At 40.2% G+C, this 26359-nt stretch overlaps 1 protein-coding gene across 4 annotated transcripts in view; it reads right to left on the reverse strand.

Moving 5' to 3' along the window:
• Nucleotides 1-448: 448 nt before the first annotated feature.
• The window catches only part of Golim4 (golgi integral membrane protein 4), an 82244-nt gene continuing 56333 nt past the window's right edge, over nucleotides 449-26359 (reverse strand). For 2 of the 4 annotated variants that reach the window (XM_051198676.1, XM_051198674.1), the window contains 9 exons: nucleotides 24311-24457; nucleotides 19837-20157; nucleotides 17182-17438; nucleotides 16289-16371; nucleotides 14867-14976; nucleotides 11292-11459; nucleotides 10884-10952; nucleotides 2570-2641; nucleotides 449-2161 (listed from right to left, as the gene is read on the reverse strand). In XM_051198676.1, the coding sequence (XP_051054633.1) occupies nucleotides 2012-2161; nucleotides 2570-2641; nucleotides 10884-10952; nucleotides 11292-11459; nucleotides 14867-14976; nucleotides 16289-16371; nucleotides 17182-17438; nucleotides 19837-20157; nucleotides 24311-24457 (1377 nt within the window). In that variant the 3' untranslated portion in view covers nucleotides 449-2011. Of the gene's footprint in view, nucleotides 2162-2569; nucleotides 2642-10883; nucleotides 10953-11291; nucleotides 11460-14866; nucleotides 14977-16288; nucleotides 16375-17181; nucleotides 17439-19836; nucleotides 20158-24310; nucleotides 24458-26359 lie in introns of all 4 variants that reach the window. The other 2 variants (XM_051198675.1, XM_051198673.1) reach the window with 1 other exon arrangement.

Raw genomic sequence — 26359 nt, forward strand, 5'->3', positions numbered from 1 at the left:
ATAAGAGGGAGTCAGTGGTGCCTGTGACTAAGGTTATACTATATATTGCTCTATCTTCTCTGATCCCTCTTGTAAACAACCCGTCATTATGTCTATGCTCTTTTTTTGCTATATTGCACACATGTCTAATTGAGTGTTCTCTTTTCCCTCTAATAAATTCACAGGCATGAAATACTTTGACTTCTGTTGATGTGGAATCCAGCAATCCACATTTGGTATCTTCATTTATCATTCTCTTATTTCCACCACCCAAAGTTAGCTTAATGACAATGAAAGTCAGTGCCTTCTTTAAGTGAGAGGATGGGGGCTAAGAAGTCAAGCGCCAATCTATACAGAAAAAGAAAGAAAATGAAGCAGTTTGGGGAAGGCATTTAATAATCCATTAATTTATATTCTTCTAACAAAGAAAAACCGTAGATCACAAGCCACTAAGAAATTATATGCTTCAAAAGACTTACCCTTCACTCTTTATAGCTTTATTGATTATTACCCAAGTTTTGATATGTTTCAAATAATTAAATACTGCAACTGGGACATTAAAATACAAACTAATTTACCAAAATAATTGTATTTTGAGTATTATGTACAATATTATACATTTTACATTACATAAGGGGCTTTTATACATAAAGATAAGATTTGATTTATGGTAACTGGCAATCCACAATACGTTTGAACAGAACATTTCTATGCAAACACACACAAATATTCAGCTGGGAAAATCAAAACCATACATGAGTGTGGCTATTACAAACTAAAATTATATTCATACGGTAATAGCAGAAAATGAAATTAATTTTTATTATTTTGAAAGTAGTATTTAAAAACCACACACAGAAGAATTGTGGCCCCTTTTTACATGCTCAACAATATTGATGATCCAAACTAAAATATGTGCTCATTTCAGGGAAAAATTTCCTCTATGAATTTTCCCCTAAAGGATGTGTTATTATTCAAAAGCCATTAAAATGCTTTATATATAGGCAAAGGCAGGCCAATTCTGGGTAAATAGTAAAGCCACTGAGGATGGAGTTCCAATTATAGTGCTACAGATATTTCACTACATAGTTCTGAAACTACAGTTGTGAAAAATAATCTTATTAAACTACATGCTTTCATATCAACAACTGTGATCTAAATACCAAGGCACAGAGCTTAAGGGAGAAACACATGTCGTAGAAACTGGATACTGATGAACATATTACAAAAGACTTAAGAAATGATGGAGCCTGGAGTTCACCCAGGAAGCATCATCACACATACCATATACGTTTCTAAGTGTGTCAGGCCCTCTTTGGCCTCTGTAACAAAAGACGAAGTCCAAGATATTTTCATAGGAGTATTAATATTATTTAACTTTCATACTTGATTTCTCTCAAGCATGACTGCTGTGATTTTAAACATTGATAATATTCTTCTAACTGACTTAAACTTTGAACCAAAGAAGTCTTTGCTCTGCCACAAATAAAGGCTTTGCATTTGTACATCAACTGTGCAGATAGATCTCATTTCTAGACAGCCTGTAGTAGTGACATCCTATCAGAGCTGTACATAAGAACCTGAAAAATAGCCACTAGGCTACCAGTCATTCCCTGGACATTTGCACACAGTGTTTCTCAGTATACCTTGTTTCTAAATCCAACCTGCCTTTTGTCCAATATAAATGGTAGACTACCTAGAAGTCAGATGATAAAAAAATAATGAGCTGAGCCATGCACCAAAGCCAAGTATTTTACATCACACCATCTCTGAGGAATGAGATTCAGACCTGAAAGCATGTCTTAATTGTTTTTCTTCCTGTCAGTGTTTAACTTGACTATAAAAGAAGTTCTAAGCTAAGTTATCAAAATATATTCATATAAATGTATAGTATTTCTAATATAAAAGTTAAAAAAGTCTAAACCCTTACTTTTGTATGTAAATTAAATATTCTAGAATTCAGTAGGCAGGATTTGTTTTAGAGCAGCTTGAATAAAAAATTGGCTGAGCACAGTTTAGAAATCAAATCCAGCTACATTTCGGCTCTACGATGTGATTTCTGGGCACCAGCTGCCCCGTCTTCTTCCTCATCTTCCTCCTGCTCATAATGCTCCTCTCTTCCTCTGGGATGGGCACCATCTTGGGCTCCTTGTTCTTCACCATCATTATTTTTATCATCAGCCTAAAAGATAAAAGAAAAAAATACTAAGAGAGGATGGAGAGTTGGTAATTAATAATTCTCTGTAACAAAGGATGCAAAATAATTCATTTTAGAGGAAGAGAAGATGTGAAGAAAATGTTCTTAAAAACAATACTATTAAATCCTCTTGTTTTTGCAGTTATCATAACTTTTCTTAATTCTGGGTGGGCTGGCTAAGTTTATCATTGCCTTAGAGGTGCAGCGAATATACTGTTGGTCTCTGTCTGTGTGCTTGTGTGTGGTTTATAAGTGTAAATGTGATATTCCAGAGCAGGGTAGGCAAACACACACATTCCTGCATACATACATACTGACATACATACATGCACATCTCTCTCTCACACACACATGTAGGCACACACACTAATGCATCTATTCAAAGAAACATACATTTTCACCATAGGTCTCTTCAGCATTATGCTCCAATTCCCTTTTCTTCTCTTCAGTCAAATCTTCCTGAACCTAAAACACAATCACAAACACTGAGTGATGCTTTCTGAAGTAATCCTGTGTGACAAAATGTCCTGATTTCTAAGAAAGTCATTCAAAATTTCATATCTTTACAAAAGAGGAACTAAAATTAAAGCTGAAAAATGATAAGTTCAAAAGTTCATCTTGACTAATAGGTGTACAGAAGGATGTGATATACCTCTGGAGAAACTGTTGGCAATTAATGTTCTTTTGAGGAACAGGTGCCATTTTCTTCAGTGGTGTAGCATTAAGAAGTTGCATTTCCTCCAGTAAATTAACTCCTACTCACGCTTTGCAAGAAAGTCTAATTAGACTTAGTGGGCCATCCCCAAAAGGAATATGTGACTGTAGGAAGATTTATTGAAAAGAAGCATCTCAGAGGGAAAGGTAGTGGGACAAGGGAAGAGGATCAGAAAGGGTATAGAGAGGAAAATTGTTAAAATTCACTAAATAAATATATGCAATTGTAAAGAACAAAAATTAAAAAAAATCAATGTGATTCTTAAAGGACTCCTAAATTGGATTTCTAATTTGTCTGGATACAGGTGACCTCTACAAAGTTAACAGTAAAGAGATTCAGCTCTCTTTAAAACTGTAGTATTTCCACTTCCAAATGGGGAGAACTTGAGAATTCTACAAGGCTGATGGGACATAAGTTCTAGGAAGGCAAAACAGCCGGTCTTATTTGCTGTCATTAATAACCAGTAGGTTTCAGGCAAGCCAGAATTTTTATATACATAATAGCTAATCAATGAGGTAAATGAATAAATAAGTGCAAAAATATCTCTTCTCCATCAATACAAAAGATAACATTGTCTATGTAAAATTAGGTAGAAAAATTATGTATCTAAGAATAAATTTATCTAGCTAAAATGTATAGAAAATGGGACAAAATAATTTTAAATTCTTCATGAAATGTTCTATTAGGAACAGTCCCCAAATTCCTGTTGTAATGTGCTAACACATTTCTGTTTGAAATTGTTTTGTTTTGCATACACTATTTTCACCAATTCATTGGTCACAAACATTTATCTCAAAATGTGAATCAAAGAGAGCATCCAAATATATTTACTAAATAACCTGTAATGATCACATCTTGTAGAACTAGATGATAATACAGTTTCTGAATTGTTAACTTCTGAAACCATATATATGCCAGAAGACAGAAGTCATTTGTATTTATTACAAAGATTCTCAGAACATCAGTTTGATGTAAAGGACTATGCTGGTACAAAGCCAGTCTCTTCTAGATTCATAGTGTATGATTGAGTCCTCTTGAATGACACAAGGCAGTAAGAGAATTGAGGAAAGAAAAGTTAGAGGAGTGCATGTTGCCACTGTGAAAAGTGGGTGAGGTATTATAATCAAGTAGAAGGAGATCAAGCACTGTCTCAAAGCATCCAAACAAGATGAGGGAAGTGAGAATAGTTCAGCCTCCTGATGAGCTGTGGATAGATACAGGCTTGTTTGTAGCCTACAAGGACGCCTCTTCCAAGATATTCAGGCCAGAAGTATGTCTTCACGAGTCTAGTCATTCTGCTATATGGGCTGGACCTAGAGCCCCTAAACTGTATTTGATCTAAATAATTAACATAGAACATAGAACACTGTCTCACTTTATGTCTTTACCAATAGTCTATGACATCTCTTCTGCCATTCATCATAGGATCTCACAGTGTCATTCCATAGGATATTGGAACGAGGGAAGTGGAACATATGTTCCCGACTATATTCAGGGCTGACAAACTGAAGTATTATTTATTAAATTGCTCAAGTGTTGTGTCAGTTTTGATAAACAAAGACAACTTTTTTTTAATAACTTTAATGAAGAAAGCATCACATGTCTAAATGTGAGTTGGTTGAGAATGGAAGGAAAGCTTAGGAACTGCAGTGCAGTGAGAAAAATCCCTAAGTCAGAGGGTAGAAATCTTTTGTGTCATATGGGGACTAGTAAATACTCAGGCTTCCTCAACCATTCTGTCTCTCTCACACAACACAACTCTACCAATGTAGAACAAAACAGCGATACACAATATTCAAACAAAAAGGCCAACAAAACTTTTTGACAAAACAGACTGTGCTTATTGGAGTTTTCCACCTCTTAACTATGTGGATAGACAAATCTGAACCAAAGGCTTGTACCTTGTTTCTTCCATATAAACAACAAGGTCAAATGTGCTGTTTTTGGTTTCAGGCAGGGTCTTGCCTCAAACTCACATCTTCTTGCATCACCTCCTGGACTACTGGGGAAACAGTTTTCATTATGAAGACCTTCAAATGCATGCCAATAAAGAGATGTCAGAAGTCAATGCCAGGTGTTTTCCTCAGACTTTCACTCCTTTTTAAATTTTTTTTTTTAACTCAGTCTCTCACTGATCCTGAAGTCCACCAATTTGCCCACTTTGGCTGGTGAGCCCCAGGGACCCACCCAGTGGTAGAATTACAAGTGTATGTTATCATGTTTGTTAGGTTTTGTTTGTTTGTTTTTTGTGAATACTATAGACATAACTCAAACATTCAAGATTATATAGTAAATATTTTAGCAACTGAGCCATCTTCCCAGCCCTTTGCTAAGTTAGTCTTAAATTTTCTACCCATCATGCAATTTCCATGTAATGCAATTTATATTCTATAGAATACATCTCTGGCATTGACAGTCTGTCTGTACAAAGAAAGTGCCATGGTCACATCTGACAACTTCAGTAATCCTGTGCTATAATCTGCTGGCTAGACCACACTTACACTCCCTTTACTATCTTTTTAACAATTTCTTTGTTTTGTTTTGTTTTGTTTTGAGGTAAAGCCTTAGACTGCCATGCATGCTGACATGAAACTCACTAAGTGACCTAACCTGGTATCAACCAGCGGTCCTTCTGTCCAACTGTGGCTCACCACACTTGGCTGCTGTCATGGAAAATATATGCACAGTAACTTTCTCCTAATCACAATCTAAACAAAGATAATGGATAAATGGGCTTTTCATCCTTTTTTTTTGTTTGTTTGTTTGTTTTTTGTTTTCTTAAAAAATTCTAGGTTCAGTTCTGTCTGGTATGCCTTCAACCCCTGTTGCAACCACCCCTTTAGTTCCTTATATTTCCTGTGAGTAAAGTTAATATAAAATGTGATCCAATTCAGATTCAATATAAGAGGCAAGGGCATTTCAGAAGCAATGCTGAAAACTGGCTATGTTCATGCCGTCAGGATGCAATCTGTTCCTGTTTGTCCTAATTACAGAAAGGTTGTCTTGGATAGTGACATCAGATGTTGATAGCCCAGTCACCCTATGTCCCATGGAAAGTTCTCTGACTTCTGTTCATATAGTGATATCATTCACTGATGAACATGTCTTTAGTTGATTGATTTAGAGGTTACAACATGGCAATATTCTGGTTCTATCATTCTTTCTATATTAATTTCCACCAAGACCGCCTTCACATTATCTTTTAGTTCTTGGTATGTTTAATGCTATCACCCTTGTATTGGCCCTGGGTAAGCTGTAGTTAGACTTCAACAGTAAATAACAAATTATGGAGTTCTGAAAAACTTAACTGACCTTTCTATAGCTCAATTCCTAATACATGAAATAAAAGTGTTGAATCAAAGTCCATGACCCTTAGTGGTTATTGTATGTGTTGGGGGAGGAGCAATCTGAGAGCCATCAACCCTGTTAAGCATTTAGTAAGAAAATGTTTAGCAAATGGGTATAACCACTCTCATAAGTTCAAAAGGTTACACTTTGCAAAGTCTATCTATAGCTGCTTTCCCTAGTACTATTTATCTAAACAGAGGTTTCCAAAATATCAGTATCTGTTGTTTCTGATTTCTAGGGCCCTTGAAAGATAAGATCCAAATACTACAGGGTAGAATCTATCTAGGTATTTGTATTTTTTATGAACTTCACAAAGTGAGTCTTGGTCATAGCTGATATAGGACACATGTTTGAGTACAATGGGTACTGGTTAAGAATGGCTGGCTAGGGAAATAACAACCTTTCTATGAATGTTTCACCCTTTCTCTACTGTAGAAAATTTAGCTCATGTCTTGGTTGTCATTATAATTATAGTTGTGAACTGATGACTTAAATGGCTCTTTGATTAATCAAAAAAGGGTATTCTGTAATATTCAAGCCATAGAGACAATTGGTTGTTATATGTCTAATACTAATGCATTCATCATGTTTGAGACAAAAGTAACCCAAGCTCATCTTAACAGCTCTACTAAAGAAGAGCAGATGATATTGTATTTCTGAGCTTTACAATATGCTTAAGTGGGTAGTCCTAGGTCAAAAGTTCAACTTTGATCATTTCCATGTTTCATAGCAGTCTGTCTTAATATCCTGCTACAGCTGGCAGCATGCTTTATCAAACACATCTCAACCCTGCTACTTCTCATTTGCAGCCATGAAAACTGCACTTTAGAAATTGCAGAAAAGAATCTTACCACATGGGACAAACTTTGCTGAGGGGTTAAAGAAAACAAAGCAGATACTAGCAGCTGAAGTCGGTGATAGCTAGCCAACCTGTGCTAGTGTATATAGGAACACTTTTCTTCTACATATGAGAGAAAGTGTGTATATAGTTGGGAACCAAGAAGCGTCCCCTTCAGAAGCTGAGCATGGGTGGATGCAGAGGTGGTGGCATGAGAGACAGTCAAAGGCCTTCAAACATGAGCTACAATGGCTAATCTGGAATGTTTAAAAGAATCTGCACCCATTCAAAAGGACTTCCCTCCTCCCTTCCTAGCAGGACCTTATGTCCCTGGATGGCTCCAAACTTGCTGTATAGCTGAGAACAACCCTGAACTTCTGACATCCCTGCCTCCACTCCCAAAGTGCTGGGATTTTAGGTGTGCACCACACAGCCAGTTCATGTGTTTCCTGCATGCTGCACAAGAACTCTATCAGCAGAGCCATACCCGGCACTGGGAAAGTTTCTGAACATGTTGACTCTCAGGTCCTATCTGGTATCAGGTATGTGTCCCTCTGTCTACAAAAGGTGGACAGGTACCCTTTCGCTTCTCTCTCCTGAAGGTTCTTATTAATCTGGTTTTTGGTTGTACTGGACACATTGACATATCTACATTTTTCAAGCAGTCATTTAATCTGTTTTTAACATTTAAGTACTTTAAAATATATAAACTTATTTTTTAAAAGATATGTCATAATATGTCTCTTCACTCAAAAGAAGATAAACTATCTGGAATGTTAGCAATATGAGAGAAATCTTTTAAAAAGTATTTTCACTCTAGAAATCATAAAGAAATAAAGAAGGAGTGCTGGTCAGGAAATCATGTTTATGTCTTACAAAGATAACTTGGCTCGGATAAATGAAGGCAGTGGAAAGCTGGGGCCACAGAATAGTCACTGATGTGTTTTGTCAACTCAATCCTCAGAGCCTATGTGGCATGAACATAATCCCAGCTCTGGTGAGGCAGAGACATACAGATCTGGGGTGGGGGGGTTGTCTGGCTAGCTAGCCTGACTCCTTAGTGAATTCCAGGCCAAATGACAGATCTTATTTAAAAAAAAAAAATAAACAAAAACAAAGGTGGATGTCACCTGAGGGACGGAATCCAAGGTTGCTCTCTGGCCATTACACACATGTGCATGCACATGGATGTATACTCTCATCACGTATGTGTACCCACACACTGGAACATACTTATGTATACATACACATAATACTCTTTCTCTTTCCCCCTCTTCCCCTTCTTTCTCCTCTTCCCTGACTGCAGCTCTGACAGGATTAATGTCAACAAATACTACTACAGTAATACACTAATAGCAACACATCTGAGTTTTGCCTGGAAGGGAAGGAAACTGGGTGCTATTACAAGTCTACAACCCAGTTGTTAATGGAACAGCTGGAACACTCAGGCAAAGAAGAGATGAGCAGGATTAAGCCACTTGGTATTTCATTGTTTCGATAGTGTGTCCATGAATGTTGTCCCCACACATAGATGCCATGCATCCATGCTTCTAGTCCACCATGATTGTTGCTGCACATTCTTCATCTCTGTTATTAGTGTCTGAAAGATATTTGGCATCTGCTCTTCTCCCCACCTCTACAGCGGCCTTGGAATAATGAAAAGAGCCGGTAAAATTCAACATAGCCTCTACATGGGATGCTGAGCGAACAGGGGGACAGTTAATGCTGGAAAGAAAAGGTCTGTGAGAGTTTTAGGCAGTAGTCCCAAATGCAAGGTGTGTGTGTGTGTGTGTGTGTGTGTGTGTGTGTGTGTAAGAGAAGAGAGAGAGAGAGAGTCCAATGCAGCAGGGAGTTAGGAAGTACAGACACTGACATTGTTATAAGGCCTCCAGACAGTGCTAGCAGGAGCAGAGCCAAGGAGAGGAACACTGGAACCTCCTCTCCATGCAGGCTGCAGTGGGACAGCACACGCCTTTGCCTTGTTGCCTGCAGTTGCCTGTCTGTCTTTTCTCTCTGTCCTCTCACATCTCAGGCTTTCTCTCCTTCACAGTGTAACTGATCACCCTACAGAGCAGAGAAGGGATCAGCAAACACTGATTAAACTTTTATGTTTACCCTTCTGAATTTTTAAAAGGAAGCCAAGGTGAACCCTTTCTCTCTTAATCCCTCAAAGCTTCCCCTTATCTGATTTAAGGAAACAAAGGAGTGTTGGTCTAGACATCCTGTTACAAGAGCAGTCCTGATGAATAGCTTTCTCCTGCAAATGTCTTCATATCCAAGGCTGCTTCTTTTCTCCAATGCTGTTTCTGAAAAGACAATCTCTGCATCTTCAGGAAGATGAACAGCAGGAGGAGAAATACAAGAAAAGGCAAAGATGAAGACTGTTACAGAGAACAGGGTCATAAAGGGCAGTGTGATTTTCTCTTTTCTTGGGGTAAGCACAAATAATTTAGCATGTGCTCTAAAAAGCTGATGGTGGCAAATAAGAATGAGACAGTGATTCATGAAGGCAGTCGAGGATACAAGTGCAGAAAAACAAACACTCTGAGCTTGCTGTCTACCATCTTACTTGTCCACCTCCACTGCCCCACGTTCACCCAGAGACAAAGCCTTCCCTTCATAAGACAATGGTTATAAAGTTGCTCTTGGAAAACACTGACTTGCCTATAAAGAGAGAGTAAATGTGGGGTCTGGACCTGATGCAAACCATATGTTCTGTGGTAGTTTGAATGAAAATGGCCTCTACTGGCTCATAGGTAGTAGCATTATTTCAAAGGATTGAACAAGTGGCCTTGTTGGAGTAGGTGTGGCCTTATTTGAGGAAGTGTGTTACTGGGGGTGGGCTCAGAAGCTCAAGGGAGGCCCAATGGCTCTCTCTCTTCCTGCTGTGTGCCCATCCCATCTGGGCTCTCAGTTACCTCTTTAGCATTATCTGCCTGTATGCTGTCTTGCTTCCCACTGTGACAACAATGGAGTAAACATCTAAAATGTAAGCCAGTCTATATTAAACGTTTTCCTTTATAAGAGTTGCTGTAGTCATGGCTTCTCTTCACTGCAATAAAACCCTAAGACACTTCCACATACAATTTAATAAAGAGATAGACACTGCACTCACCAGTTGATTAATAGGGGGTAAGATACTGGGATAGGTTTTATATAAGATTCATTAGACGTAATATGCCAGAAATCTACAATGGAAAGCAAATTAAAATTTAACACTAAGAAATTCCATCTAAATGCATTTTAATTCAAATGAAGTCCAGTCATTTCCATATTTTATCTCCTCATTTCTTTCCCCTTTTTCTTTTGGTGGAGGATGTGTGTTGGAGACTGAACTCAAAGCCTCTCTCTCTTGCCAAGTGAGCCAGTCCTCATTATTAAGGGAAAAGGTCACAAGTATAGATTGGTAAACCTCTAGAAATACTTAGAGAGGGTTAGATGGGCCCCAGCTTACTCTGTGGGTGTCTCCCTGAGACAGCATGGGGAAGAGTCTGCAGAGACAGAGGTACAGGGGTCAGGATATGCAGAGCCTCGTTCTCTCTCTGATGCGAGAAAATGCATGCATGATACTCTCAAAAAGATCCCATGAATCTACATCTGCCAGAGGATTCCTGGATTCCAGATTTCTGGTCATTTAAAATCAGCCTGGTTTGTTATCTTCTAAGTGTTTCAGCGGCTATAATCCATTTCTTTTTCAAGTTCCCACCCCTTTCCCATTTAAGTCTGAATGTCAAAGTCAACAGAGCTGAGGTTTGTTTGAGGGTAGTATGCCCCATGTGCCCAGTCCCATGCACCCGATCTTATACCTCCTCCTCTGCTTCTTCCTGGTACTGTTCATCAACATTATCCTCCTGCTGGTCTGGATTCCCTGCCATCTGTTGAAAAAAAAGGAGAGGCTCATGTTACTCTACCATGGAGAAGCATCTCACAGGATGCTGGGTCAGAGAATGAGCATACCAGGAGCCAGAAAATGCTGAATGTTCATTTCTCCAAAGAAGTGTGTGTATGAGCCCTTACCTTACTCTTGGAGTATAGGCATATCATCTTACTCAAGGGTCAAAACCCAATATCATCTTATACCAGAGTCCAATACCTGATGATGTGCTGATGTGGCAAATGGTCTCTCAACCCACACAGCACTTGCCTTTCCCATAAACTATGCATTTACTAAAATACTCAGGCCAAACCCCTGTTCATCACAGGCATCATCTTACCACCAAGTGCTCATCCATTTCTGCATTCTCTTGCTTGGCTTCACTTTGTTTTTGCTCTTCACTTTCCTCGGGCAAATTTTCTTCTCTCACTTGCTCAGCTTCCTCAAATTCATCTTCCCCTTGATTGTTGGGGTCATCTGCTGGGTTTATGTCCTCCACAGCTGCCCTCTGGAAAATGTTCATAAAAAGCAACCATTGCTTCAAAACTCAGGCTCAAGTTTAATTTCATTGGAAAGGTCACACACTGGCAGAAAATGAAATTGTCCGGCACTGGACTGTTCAAATCAAATTTTCCCTGAGACATGCAGAGTATTAAACATCTCAGTGTCCAAGATGGAGCTCATCTTGCTTTTTCAGTAGGAGGAATCAGATCAATTGAGAGGTGCAAATAGGACTTCATTTGTGCAAGTGGTTCCCCAACACTCTGCTAGTAATATAAGCTCCACAACACAGCTAACAGTCCTCATACAAGTCACAGGGCAAATTGGAATAAAAATAGATCAGTAATAATCAGGATGGGAGAGTTGGGGGGCAATAACTTCTTTTACCACTACACTGACTTTCACACAAACTTCCCTCTGAGAGAAATTTGTGGGTGTGAAGTGTGTGAGTGTGTGTGTGTGTGTGTGTGTGTGTGTGTTGGTTGCATGTGTACAATTGTGTGCATGTGTACCTATCTGCACCAGCCCAGGAGTGCACATGAGTGTGGAGACCAGGGGTTAACTTCAAATGCCACTCCTCAGGAACAATTTGCATTCCATTTTTGGATAGGATGACTTACAGTAAGATATGGGGCCCATCCACTAAACTAGACTGGCTTGGTATGGAGCCATGGATATTCAGTTTCCAGCTCTACAGCACTGGTATTATAAGGTGCACCATCACACCTGACTTTCTATGTGGGTGCTGGAGATGAAGCATTTTAATTACTGAGGTATCTCTGTAGCCCCCTGCAAGAAAATTTTAATGTGGAAATAGGTAAAAAGTAGCTCATGGGAAAGAAAGCCCACACTGGAAGGACCCAAGAGGAAGATATAACAAAGAGATAGGACAGAGAAAGAATTCCACAGTAAATGGTCTATTTGTAGCATGGCAAGTTCCTTTATCAACTAGGGCTACCATGAATCAGAATAAAATTGCTTTAGAAAAGAATAGGAGAAATCAGACAATGCACCATGGAAGGTATTTCCACGGCAGTTCTGAGTAATTGTGTCCCACAAATGCCTTTCCAATGAATTGCCATCTTAATTATTTCAGTTATCCATTTAAGCCCCTAGCACATCTGTTAAGTCATACCCATCCTCACAATGATCCTGAGATGGGCATCCCCGTTCCTTTGGTAAGCCATGGAACACTCACTGAAGTGGGAATTGCTCTCCATAAGACCCTGAAGCTACAGAGTGGGACTCAGCCTGTCAGCCTTGTGCAGACAAGGGCCTCTTTCTTCCATTCACTGGGCTACTTGAGCATGGTGAAGAGCTCCCTGCAGGGGCAGATGGTTTATTACTGCACGGCCCTGGCTGGGAGTGTCAAGTGCAAATGACACTGCTCTCAATAGAAATGAGAAGTCATCACCTTCACACCCAACTCCAATTACTTTGCAATCTCTTGCCTTATAGGCTTTCTTGTATGAATTATTGGTCATTTGCGTGGGGGATAAAGAAGAAACTGTAACATATTCCCCATAGAAGAATAACACTAAGTACTTTTTTTTTTAAACAAAAAATTCATAAAAATGCAAATTTTAGTCCCAACTCCAACCAAACAACAGTAGTTGAGGGGGTCACAGGGAAATATGTTACAGCACATAAAATAATAAATGCGCGATGGGACAAGAGGTGACTCACAATGTCTAGTTAAAAGAGGACAAGTTAAAAGGCCTGTCTCTTCCAGTGCATTTGCTAGAACAAACAAAAGACATCAGGAGAGTAAAGGATCAGATCCCATCAGCCAGGGATCCGGCAGCAGATCCTAACCCTGTAAGTGCCTGTCATAGCCACCCATTCCACACTGGCAGCCTTCTCCTCTTATATGCTGGCAGGCTTTTGTGCTCTGGATTCCTTACTCTCAAGGGATATTTTCTCATTCTCTCATGGGTTCCTGCTTCAATTCCTGGAAACAGTTCAGAGTTAGGTTCCAGGCTGCATATTTTCCTGAATGCTATTGCAGAAGAGAGAAAGAGAAGGTATTCTTCCCTGTTTTAGGGTAAGAAAAGAACAAAAGCCATCTGCATCAAAGGGCTCTAAGCAATGACCAGAAAGACTTTGGCAGTGTGTGTGTGTGTGTGTGTGTGTGTGTGTGTGTGTGCATATGTATATAAAATAAGATAGCTATTGTAAACTGCAAATATTATCTACACAAAACAAAGGTTGGAATCATTCCCAGTGGCTTGCATTGATCCTGAGTAGGGCGAAGGACCTGTGCAACTTGAAAGGTGAGGAGGGTCTTGTTTTCAGTCAACACAAAAGCTAACCAGGCATCTACATAATTATTTTCTGAATCTTTATTCATTGTTATGAAGGTCGTCACTGGAGACTGGGTAGGAACTAAGTCACTGGAGACATCCCAACAGAACACACAACATGCTCAGCAAACATGAAGTCCTTTCTCTGGTCCTCTTTCAGATGTCTACACTAGCTTGCACCCTTTTCTCAGCCTCAAAAGCCACCGGATTTTTCAATGCCTTTCTCTTTTGCTTTTCTAGGTTTAAGTTTAATCAACCTCTAAGATATCAAAGTGATTTTTTTTTTTAAATCTCCAGAGCAACCTCCAGCCCATCTCCTCATATCTCCTCTGTAGGAAGCACAGACTGGAGAAACCTGAATTGTTAAGCATTCAAGCCTGGTTTGAAGTGGTAGGAAAACTGATAGCTGTTCATTTGGAATACTGGGGTGGAAGGTGGTCAAGAAACGTGGTGATACTTTGCTATTCCTTTAGGAGACAGCCTTCACCTGAATTCCCCCAAATCTCGAGAATTGTTTAGGACCTAATCCTGGGTTTAGTCTCTCAGTGAGTAGAACTCACCCTCAGGAAGCCCCAAGTACTCTCCGTCCTCCATGAATAGAATTCATACTTATTATAGCTTTTCCTCTCTAGATCCTAGCATCCAGCACCGTTTGCCAGTCAGTAGAAGTTATTCTTATGATAAAGGTCTCAGGTACATATAGCAAGGAAATTTCTATGTTGTTATCCCTGAAGCTTTGTTATACGAATTTAACATGAAGACTTTCGCCCCAAAGTTCTATAGTATTTAAATATATAAGAAAATTAAACCATGGGATCAGGATCTCTGGATATTTTGAAACAGTCTGACTGATCAAGTCAGGCTATACTGAATTTTTATTCTCTCCTCTTTGCTGTTTATGTCCCTGATGGCTGTGATCCTGCAGGGAACCCTGCAGCACTCTACCACATGATTGGCAGTTTAACACTTCCGTTTGACACTACATGGTTATGCAAGAGATCCTTCTCTGCCTGATGAGAAACACATCTGGAGCTATAAGTCTGAGTCAGACACATGTTCACATTTTACTTGTCTTGTGACATACTAATTGAGATCAGCAGAGGAAACTTACATCTGCCTCGGCTTCTGGGTCAGCTTCTTGGGGCTCTGGTTCATGATGTTCCTGTCTGTTGCCTGTGTCTCCTTCAGCTTCATCTTGGCGTTGGTTATCTCTTTCATAGGCTAGCCAAGCAAAGAAACCATAATCAGCCCAAAGTGGATCACATAGAATTTTCCTCTCAAACAGCAGCCTACAAGGGGCTTCCCTAGAGGTCACAGCACTCTATCTCACCTCCTCCTTGAGTAGTGGCATGTCTCTCTTTTGTTTTTTGAGCAGTTCTGTCCTTTTTATACAGATGAGCATTTCTGTCCTTTTTTTTTTTTTTTTTACAGACTGCGTGTAAAATGGATGAGTGAATGTATCATTCTACCATTCTTAAGAGATACGTAGCAGAGGCTGTTATTTCCCCACCAGATATGAAAACAATAACCACAACTTTCATAATAAAAGAAAACCTACATGGTTAAATGATTTGGGTTACTGTCAGAAGAAGAGTTTTTCAAAATTAAGACATTTAAAAGTGGACAACAACAACCGTGAACTCAGAAGCAGACAGATGGCTGCCAGGAAAACCAACCCATGCTTATACTGACATAAGTTTACTCAGATTAACACAATTAGAAACACATGCAAATTGTAAATCATTTTAAAAGTAAGCCATAAAAGGGAAGGATAAGGATACAGAATTATTTAGTCTGGACATACTGAAGAACTAGGGAGTGGCTGGCAAGCTGTGAGTGCCCAAGGGCTCTTATTAAACAGGAGGGGAGCAAATAGCCCTTAGTCCTATGAATAGCAAATAGAAGAAGTTAAGGTGACCCACAGGGGACATAAAGGCGACAATTTCTTGACTCTTAGGGTTATAAAGTAGCACAATAGGCTGCTGATTAAGTGCATGCCTGTGCTTTTCCTTAGACACTTTCTAGAAAATCAAACATTTGTAAAAGTCAGTGGTGCCAAGCCTAGTTAACTTCAGTTCTGTCTCCACAGGAAGCAGCATTTGTCGAATTTTGTACTAAATGTTTTCAATAAGTATAAGCAAGGGTACAAGATTTCCAACCTAAATAGAAAATACAGAAAATTCCCAGAGAATCTCAATCCTATGATGATTGTCAGAAACAACTATTAAGCACTCAATAAGATTCAACCGAGGGGAAAATGTTTCAGAAAACAAAACAAAACAAAAAACAAAAACAAAAACAAACAAACAAACAAAAAAACAAATAAACACTCTTTCCACCAATTTGCAGGACCACTAAATATTTTTGCCAGGACTCTGCCCAAATGTAACCACAGCATAAGTGTGAGTTCTGGCCATCCACAGCATTTACTCAGGTATGCACTCTGCCTGTTGAGGCTCCAGAATGTTTTTGTCCATATGGCATGACATGACCAAGTTATCTGACTGAGGGGTCACTGTGTAAGTAGCCTTACCTCCTCCCTCTTCTTCACGGATTCCCTGGTCCTCAGCTCCATGCACAATGTCATTCTCTACAGCATTGTAATTAACTTGCTGCCTGCTGGGGACATAAATTCAGAAAGAAAAATTAACAGTCAAGGCTTGAAAAAAGTTACTTATCTTTCAAGACAGGAATAAATAAGGAATTTCAACTTTAAAAAATAACCCATACTTGTTTCTGAGATTTAGAAACACAAAAAAAACATAATAGTGGCAGCAGATATGTTTTCAAAGCATACCTTTAAGAAGGAAAAGGCCAGTCCATGACAAAATAAAGTTAGGACTAAGTCTGCTAATCTATTTTGAGATCTATTGTGCTTGTTTATTATTTCATGGTGTGTGTGTGTGTGTGTGTGTGTGTGTGAATGCATGTAAGCTTCATGAGAGGACACCAGCATGCTACAGCACATGCCAGGTAGTCAGAAGCAAACCTTGCATACTGTCCTTGACATCAACCTTGTTTGAAACAAGGCCTGCTTTTTATTGTTTTCCTCCATATACTCCAGGCTATTTGGCTGCAAGCCTTGAGAGAACCTCCTGTCTCCATCTCCCAACCTGTTGTACTAGACCTGGGATTATAGGCTGTGTGCCACAGATAGGCTTTGGGGATTAAAATTTAGGTGCTAATGTTTGTGTGGTAAGCCCTTTATCACCAAGCTACCTTCTCAGTCCATAACTATTACATGTAGAAAGAAAAAAAATATGCTGAATTAAGTTTCTAGCATTTAATCCCCCAATTGTTTTCTATTTTGTCTACACCAGATCTATGAGTATGCCCTCTTGTTATGGGTTAAAGGGCTACACATACACAAAGCTGATTTTACAGTGGAAGAACTGTCTACACCAACCAAGGGAAGGGGCAGGCTACCTTAGCTGCTCCGGGTGCTGCGGCTGCTGGACTTCCTCATGCCCTGCTTGCTTCTGCTGAGCCATCTCTCTGGCCAGGAACTGCTGCTGCTGCTGTTGCTGTAGCAAATGTCCATGTAGCCTCTGTTGGTGCAAGGCTTCCTGGTGTTCTCTGAGCCTCTGGGCTTCCTCATCCCTCCTTGCTGCCAGCCTCTGCTGATTGAGCTGCTCCTCATATGGGGATCGGAAATTTGTGATTGCCTTGGTGGAATGGTCCACCTGGAACAAAAAGGAGTTGATGAACCAGAGAGGTTAGACCCTCCAGGAACTCCCTTGATTTCCTTGTCAGGACAAGCTCAGGAGGCAGGGTGGGCTTCTTAACATTTCACAGCAGGTGAACTCCAATTGCACATAAAGTTCAGTATCGCATACTCTCCATCTTTCTCTGAATGGCCTTGGCATTCTTATCACAGAGCTGCCAGATGGAAGGCCATTTTTCAGTGTGTTCCAGCTCAAATGGAACAGAACACAACAGAAAAAAATCAGTTACGCTCTTAATTAAATTTAGGCTCATAGCTTCTGCATCTGGCACATGGTAACCCCACCCTAACTGTACAACTTGTGAGGCTAATACTTTGTCTAGGAATAGTTAAAGGCCCAAGGATGCTAATTAACTCCAACAATGGATATGCCAGTGTCAGGCTAAACAAAATGTCAAATCTCAGCTTATAGTGGGAAAGTACAGGGTGGGGGGGGAGAGGGAGAGAGACAGAGACAGAGAGACAATGGGAGACATAGAAGGAATGAGAATGTGTCTGTGTGTGCTCTTCAGGTGAGATTGTGGGTGGAGGCCAGAGGAGAAACTAAGTTGTCATTCCATAGATGCCACCTTGTGGATGTTTGTTTTGTTTGTGTTTAAGACAGCGTCTCTCATTGGCCTGGGACTTGCTGAGTTAAGGCAAAGCCTGTGAGCTCCAGAGATCTGCTTATCTCTGCCAACTCAGAACTGGGACTGAATTACAATTTGTTTTGTATCTGGATTCTTGGACATTGAACCTGGGACCTCATGCTTGCAAAGTGGGCACATTACTGATTAAGCTATCAAGCCAGCACTAGAGATTTTATTTAAATAAGCTATACATTGATTCAGAGACAATACACTCTAATTAGAGAAAAACCAAGCATAGCAGTTCTTAAAATTCTGCTCCCCAATGAGTTACATATCTTCCTTCCACACACATGCTCAAACATCAGCTAAAGGAAGAGGGCAGAATTGAGGACCGCAAGCCTAAGGGGAGGATGGCAGTGTCATTTAGATACAAAGTTTGTGAGGATGTGAGGGGCAACAGGAGAGGTCCTCACACCTACTAAGGGTGAAGCTTCATGAAGTTTCAATTCTCTGAAAATAGGAAGGTAAGTAAAGACACAGAGTTACAAAGAAATCAGCAGCATCCATGTGCATTATTATTGGGTATGAGTTTGGAGGCAGTGAAGAAAGGTCTTTGGCTGCACTCAGTGTTGGTTGACAATAAGCCAATAAGACACTGGCTGCTTCTGTTTGTCTTGAAGGTAGGGATGGGTCTCACAGGTCAGTTATGAGCTGAGCAGGCAGTATCTGAGGGGAGACTGGCTACAGGTGCTCACATGTGTATAAGTGGAAAGTGTGAAATGTGTAAGGGGTAAATGTGTAAACGTGTAAGGGGTAAGGTGTAAATGCGTAAGGGGTAAGGTGTAAATGTGTAAAGGGTAAGGTGTAAATGGGTAAGTGGTAAGTGTGTGAATGTGTAAGTGGTAAGTGTGTAAATGTGTAAGGGGTAAGGTGTAAGAGCTTTTGATTCATCTTTGCCAGCAATGGCACAAGAACAGCACTGTAACTGAACGACCAGAAGTAGGACTCTGTCTGTCAGAAGGAGGACTCTGTCAGAAGGAGGATTCTGTGAGAAGGAGGACTGTGTCACAGAAAATTAGACATATTCTCACATCAGGATATTCCAGCTGGGATGTGAGCATATTCTTGGGAGCCCAGTTGGGAGTTCACCTGATGGGGTGAACTGATGGGGATATGAGGACAAGGCTCTTATGTATTATGTAACATTAACAATGGAATAATAGAGGTCTATGAGCAGCCATTGCTCTGATCTCCAGCTGCCTTTCTGAACTATGCCATGCCATTAGTCTTACAACAGAAAATTTAAATATAAGCAAAGACCGTTCAGTGAACTCTTTCAAAGATCTTTGTGGAAACTGTGATTCATAAGAGGGCTTCTTTTTCTTTATACACATTCTCTCTCTCTCTCTCTCTCTCTCTCTCTCTCTATCTATCTATCTATCTATCTATCTATCTTTCTGTGTGTTTGTGTGTACCCCAAATGTCCTTTAAGTGCTCTTTACCTTCCTTTTAAAAACACAGTATCTCTCTGTAACCTGAACTTTCTAGTCAGGCTAGTCTGGATGGCTAGTGAGTCCAAGTGACCCAGCTGTCTGCTTCTCTAGTGCAGAATTACAAGACCACACTACCAAATCCAGCTCTTTACACAGACTTTGGCGATCAAACTAAGGTCCTCACGCTTGCACGTCCCTGAGTGAGCATCTCCACAGCCCCATTATGTTTTCACTTGTATCTAAAGGCAAAGCCAACTTCCCCATCAGAGAGAACTTGCAACGAGTACCCAAGCACCTCAGCTTGAGGGTGGCCATCCAGAAGGTGGGCTGCATCCTGTCCCTGCTGATTGTGCCACTCCCGATCCTGCTCCTCTGGTGATGGGTCGTGTTCTTCCTCCAGACGTTCTGCCCGCCCCACCTGCTCCATTTCCTCCTCTTCCAGTGCCTTCCTGTGCTCGTCTTCCACCTGATGCTCTTCCGGCTCCCTGGCTTCCACTTGGTTCTGCTCTGCTGGGGCCTGGAATCTTGCTTCCTTCTGCATGGAAGAGAAAGGCTTCTCTTCTAGTCTTCCTGGCACTGCTTCCTGGTTCTGCCACACCTCATTGTGGAGAGACACCTAAGATAGGCATGGCAAAAAGAATGACATTTTGCTATTTCAAATGTAGTGGCGTTATTCTTTCATTACCACATTTAAAGGGCTGCAGCATATGAAAAATCATTGAATTCAGAAATATACACAACCATGACTTTAAAGAGAAAACTGGTATGATGGAGCTATTTAATTCTTGCTGTGTCATTTCACCCTAAGACAGAAATCATTTAGGAAAATTCTATCTCAGAGACTGGTAAGTGACCAGGAAAGTGAATCCTACTATGTATCAAAACAAAACAAAAAGCACTTCCCTCAAAAGCAGTCTAAGGGTCCTCAGACAGTGGACCGAGGATGTATTCCTGGTGCACAAAAGGACCTTGCAGATACATCCCCAATGAAGGGATACTTCCTTAACCTAGAGACAGGAGAGAAGTCCTAATCCCTACTTCAAATGACTTGTCAGATTTACATGACCCCACCTGGATGGCAGATTAAAGGTTCAGTTGAAGGAGTAATCTTGTTTCTCATTAACTTCATTAACTAGTAATTAGAGGGACTTGCATTACTAGTAGATATCCATGTTAGCTTAAAATAGTTTCAGCTAAACAGGATGCAAAATATTCTTTGCTACAACAGTTTAATTTGTGCCAGGGTTTGCAAGTGTACAGATGCACAGCTGTTTATGCTGGCAGAGCATGTGGAAGCTTGGGGCCAACCTCAGGTTGAGGAGCTGACTATCTTGTAAGTACAGACAGGGTCCTTAGTATTCTCAGGCTGACAAACTAGACTAGATTGACTGGTCCGTGAGCCCCAAGGACCCTCTTGTCTCTGCTCTACTATTCTAAGCAAAGACTCCAATGTTTGGCTTTTTAAATGGGGGCCAGGGGTTGAACTCGAGCATGTGGCAAGAATTTTGCTGAGTTATTTTTCCTAATCCCAATAAAATATTAATGAAGCTTTTTAAACCTTCTGTAAACCAAAGGCAGTCTGTGTATTTATTTTACACTTTCAATACAGGAAACTAAACCAAGAAACAAAACTTTAAAACTCTTCTTTAAAAAATGTCTTCTCTATTTGGTGTTCTGTAAGCTTCTTGTACTTCATTGGCATGTCAGAACCTAGATGCAACCTAGATGCCCCCCCCCCAAACTGAAGAATGGATGGAGAAAATGTGATACATTTACACAAAGGAGTACTACTTAGTGGAAAAAACACAATGGCATCCTTAAATTCTCATGGAAATGGATGGAACTAGAAGAAACAATCCTGAGTGAGGTAACCCAGTCACAAAAAGACAAACACAGTATGTACTCACTCATATATGGATTTTAGACATAGAACAAAGGATTACTAGCTTACAATTCACACCACCAGAAAAGCTAGGAAACAAGGAGGACCTTAAGAGAGACATACATAGTCCCCTGGAGAAGGGGAAAGGGACGAGATCTCCCAAGCAAATTGGGAGCATGAAGGGAGGGGAGAGGGAGATAGAAGAAAGAGAAGGGGAGAAGAGGAGGGGAGAGGTGGGCATGAGGGAGCAGGAAGATGGAGAAAGGGAAAGAACAGAGGAGAAGAACAAAGGAGATGCCATAATACAGGGAGCCATTATAGGTTTAAGAAGAAATCTGGCACTAGGGAAATGCCCCGAGATCTATAAGAACGAACCCAACTAACAATCTAAGCAATAGTGGAAAGGCTACCTTTAATGCCCTTCTACGATAATGAAATTGACAACTACCTTCTATGCCATCCTAGAGCCTTCATCTAGTAGCTAATGGAAGCAGAAGCAGACACCCACAGCTAAACATAAGCTGAACTCCTGGAATCCAGTTACGGAGAGGGAGGAGTGAGGAGCAAAGGGATCAAGACCAGGCTGGAGAAACCCACAAAAATCAGCTGACCTGAACAAGGGGATGCTCATGCACCCCAGTCTGATAGCTGGGAAACCAGCATAGCACTGACCCAGAACTCCTGAATGTGGGTGTCAGTCAGGAGGACCAGGCAGTTTATGGGACCTCTAGTAATGGAATGGTATTTATCCCTAGTATATGAATGGACTTTGGGAGCCCATTCCACATAAAGGGATACTTTCTCAGCCTAGACACATGGGGGAGGGCCTAGGCCTTGCTCCAGTAACATGAAAGACTTTGAAGACTCTGCATGGAAGGCCTCACCCTCCCTGGGGAACAGAAAGGGAGTGAGCTGGGGTTTGGTGGGGGTAATAGGGGAGGATAGGAGGGTGAGGTAACTGGAATTGACATGTAAAACAACCTTGTTTCAAATTTAAGTAAAAAAGGAAACAAAAGTTAATTACACATTTAAGGAAAATAATAAGGATAAAAGTCTCAAACTGGAATAAAAGAACAAATAGGGTGAAAGAACAAAGAAGAAGGAGGTGGAGGGGGGAGGGGAGGAGGAGGAGAAAATGTCTTTTCTGTTGAGTAATATCCACATTTTCTATAAGTTTCCAACCTTTCTTTGACTTACATTAGTTAGGAAGATAAAAACACTAATAGGAAAATCTGTAGTGCCTTTTCCCTCTAAGTTACTTCCTTGGTCAGATTGATTTTTTACAATTAGATGCCCAGTGGCCCACACTATGAGCAATTGGAAATGGGAAGCCCTAGTCTGAAGCTAGCAGGGATGTAATTATCACTCTTGAGAAAGTCAAGAGTATAAATCACGAAGCATGGAGAAAAGATTTTCCTTGAATACCTGGGAATTTATACAGGTGTACATTTTGACAAAGTCTTCTGGCAAGTTTGCCATAAAACTGCCTTGCAGAAAATGTTTTCTCAAGGTCTCTAACAACTTTCAAACACCTGCCATTTATCTCCACTCTGTCCCCATGAAGAATGTGAGGACAGATAACTACAATCTCTAACTCACAGTTGGAGAAAACCAAACTCTGAATCATCAGATGGAAAACTGGGAGATCACAGTCAAATGACAGGCATGTGGTCCTATCATGCTGTCATCAACTTCAGGATTACAAATCCCCAAGAAAGAATTAGATTGCAAGGACTATCTGTGAAGGAATGCTCTAATGATGCTAAAAACATTCATAGGAGAACTCCAATGGTGTTGACTTCATTATCTACATAAAATGGCTACTTGGAGACAAGACTTCTCAAACACTTAGAGCAAGCACATCCCAGCCTGCATGTGGAAGACAGGGAACACCCCTCTACCTTCCTCCACTTGGGACCTGTGAATTAAGTTCAGGTCATTAATCCTTACAGCAAGTGTCTTCATCTGCTGAACTATTTGGCCATCCCAAAATAACTTGGAAGAATTAGTGCTAAGACCACACTAGTAATGTTCCACTTCTGAAACATACTTATTGTGGTTTAATAAGGATCCCGATAAACAAATAGGCCGAATAGATGTTTATTCAGGGAGAAATAACTTACAACCTAGACAGATGAACACCAGCAAGTTCCACTGGATGCTCTCCTTTCTGAGACCTGCCAGCAAGAGAGAATTCCCCAGCTCGCCCTCAGATCTAGTTCCATAGCTCCCATCTGCCCCTGGCTCCACCCCCCAATGGGCGTGGTCAGTGCCACAGAAGCAGACAAATATCCCACTACACATACTCAAGAAAATCTTCATTTTCATGAGGAATAAGAATAAAATGGATCATGATCAGGTTACATGGGTATTTTAATATGGTTTGGCAAGCTCTATTAGACCCCACAATGTAGGAAGTTTCATTATATTAATGTTAATAATAAAATGGGCTACCACATAATAATCTTATGCTATTCAAAACCTTTTCACATATTCAAAGGAAAGAAAAACCATCTCATCTTCAAATATTCATATACCAGAGCTCCTTTAATACATGTAAGTTTACATAGATAAAGACAAAGCCAGAAAATTCTTTCCCAGTAAATGTAAATGCTACATCTTTTAAGTATTTTTCCCCCAGACTAGCTAATTTGGTTAGAAATACAAATCCCCAGGCCAAACCTCAAATAAGCCAAATTGGAAAGTGGAGGAGCTGTTGCTGAGAAGCCTGTTTAACATACCCCACTGGGGATGCTAATGTATAAGAAATCTAGGAATATGTATGATAAGAAAAGCTGGCTGTTCAGGGAGCATTTCTCCTCAGGGCAGCTCCACAGGGAACATCACCAACTAGGGACTCCCAGGTCACATGTCTTACCTCTCTTACCTCTCCTGTTGGTTTCGCTCTTATGTTGGAACCTTGTGGAGTCCCTTGAGGAAAGGTGACATTTCGGTGCTCTTCTGTGTCAGGATTTCGAAAGCTCGGAATCTTGTTCAGAGTATCTTTTAGTTGTTTATATTCTGCAACTTGAGTCTGTATGTAAACAGCACAGTTGAAAGAAAATTGCACAATTTGATGAGAAAAACGAGACATAGGTTAATCCAATTAGATGGGCTTTTCGGTTCACTGGAGTACTAGGGAACATCAAACCTAAGTTTGTTAGCAAAGTTGCAGGGTGCCTTCATGCACTAGGCCTTCCTCTTTGGTCATGCTTGACCATTTCTGAGCACATGCAAATTAGAATCAGAATTAAGAGACTGAAAAAAATATCCAAGACATGTTAGTTTCCCAGGCTAGGTGAGACAAAATAAGAACTTTGCAAATCATTCTTATTATAAACATCACTGATAAAGGACAGCTATGCAATCAATGTTTTATTATATCTGAAATCGACTTACATGTTTATTTAAATTGAGACCCATTAACAGTATTCCTGAGTTATAACTTTCAATAGAATATCTATGTATTTATGTTATCTATTTGTCATTTATATATGTATCTAATTATCTATGTATGTATCTGTGTATCTTTCATCCATCCATCAATCCATCTACCTACCTATCTGTTAACCCTCTTTTTAGTTTATTTATACTCAAATCAGGTCCTTTACTTGCTACTTTCAAGGCTGCTTTTTATACCATACTCTGCAGTAGCAGAGAACAGGAAAATGGGGGGGGGGTAGGGGTGGAAATGAAGCTAGTCATCAATTCTGAACATCCTTTGGCTTGAAATGACAAAGGCAGTGTGTGAGTAGAGGACCAGTGCAGGCCTGGAATGCTCTGGTGCATTCTGTTTGTTTGACGTGGGAGGTACAGAGGTATGTGATTTTTCTTTTTTTTTTAACAAGGAGCTAGAAAAGATGGAAAATAAATCAATAACTTTAACAAAATTAGTAGATACTGCATATACACATTTCATGTACACTATCACTCTTATCCTAAAACCAGAACTACTCTGTAAATAAACACATACAACTCTTGTTCTTCCATGCCTACAGAGAAGCACTGTTTTACCACTTTCTTTTTTAAAGTGTGTGTGTGTGTGTGTCTGTATGTTGAGGACACACAATATGCATACGAGTGTGCATGCACACGTGTTGAGGCCCAAGGTCAACTCCAAGTGATTTTCCTCTCTTGCTATTCATCTTTAGTTTTTTAAGACAAGGTCTCTCATAACCCTGAAGCTCACTGATTCAGTTAGGATGACTGGCCAATACCTTCAAGGATCTAACTGTCTCCAGCCAATTCATAGTTGGAATTATAAGTTTGTGCTTCCATATCTGGCTTTTCTCTGTGGGGACTGGGGGATCCAAACTCATGTCCTCACAATTGCATGGCAAGCACTACAGTTATGGGGCCATCTCTCAGTTATCAACACATGAAGATGCTAGCTGGCTAAATATGTATCCGGGGAGTACTCTCCTATATAATTTGTACAAAAGTGTAACATGTAATTGGCAGTGGCCTTTACCTCAAAATCAATCAGAACATTTAGGAATCAACTTTGGAGATCAAACAAAGCAAAACAAATGGCATTCACATAGTAATATGTGGATATATAAAATTCAATTCAATGCATTCCTCTTTTCTCCCTCTAAGGTAATGGTTCTCTACCTGAGGGTTGTGGTCCCCTTGGGAGTTGAACAACCCTTTCACTGGGGTCACCTGAAATAATTTTCATATCAAATATTTACATTATGATTCATCACAGTAGCAAAAATACATTTATGAAGTAGCAATGAAAATACTTCTATGGTTGGGGAGTCACCACAACATGAGGGACAGTATTAAGGGAAGCATTAGGAAGGCTGAGAAATACTGCTTAAAGGTATACAATCCATCATGGCAATCAAGTTGTGCTTTTGATATCAGTGTATATTAAGGATCATATTTAAATACGTAGAGACTGCGACCTCCACTCCAGAAATTATGTTAA

The sequence above is a fragment of the Phodopus roborovskii genome, unplaced genomic scaffold (genome assembly GCF_943737965.1).
Source record: "Phodopus roborovskii unplaced genomic scaffold, PHOROB, whole genome shotgun sequence".
In the NCBI taxonomy this organism is placed as follows: Eukaryota; Metazoa; Chordata; class Mammalia; order Rodentia; family Cricetidae; genus Phodopus; species Phodopus roborovskii.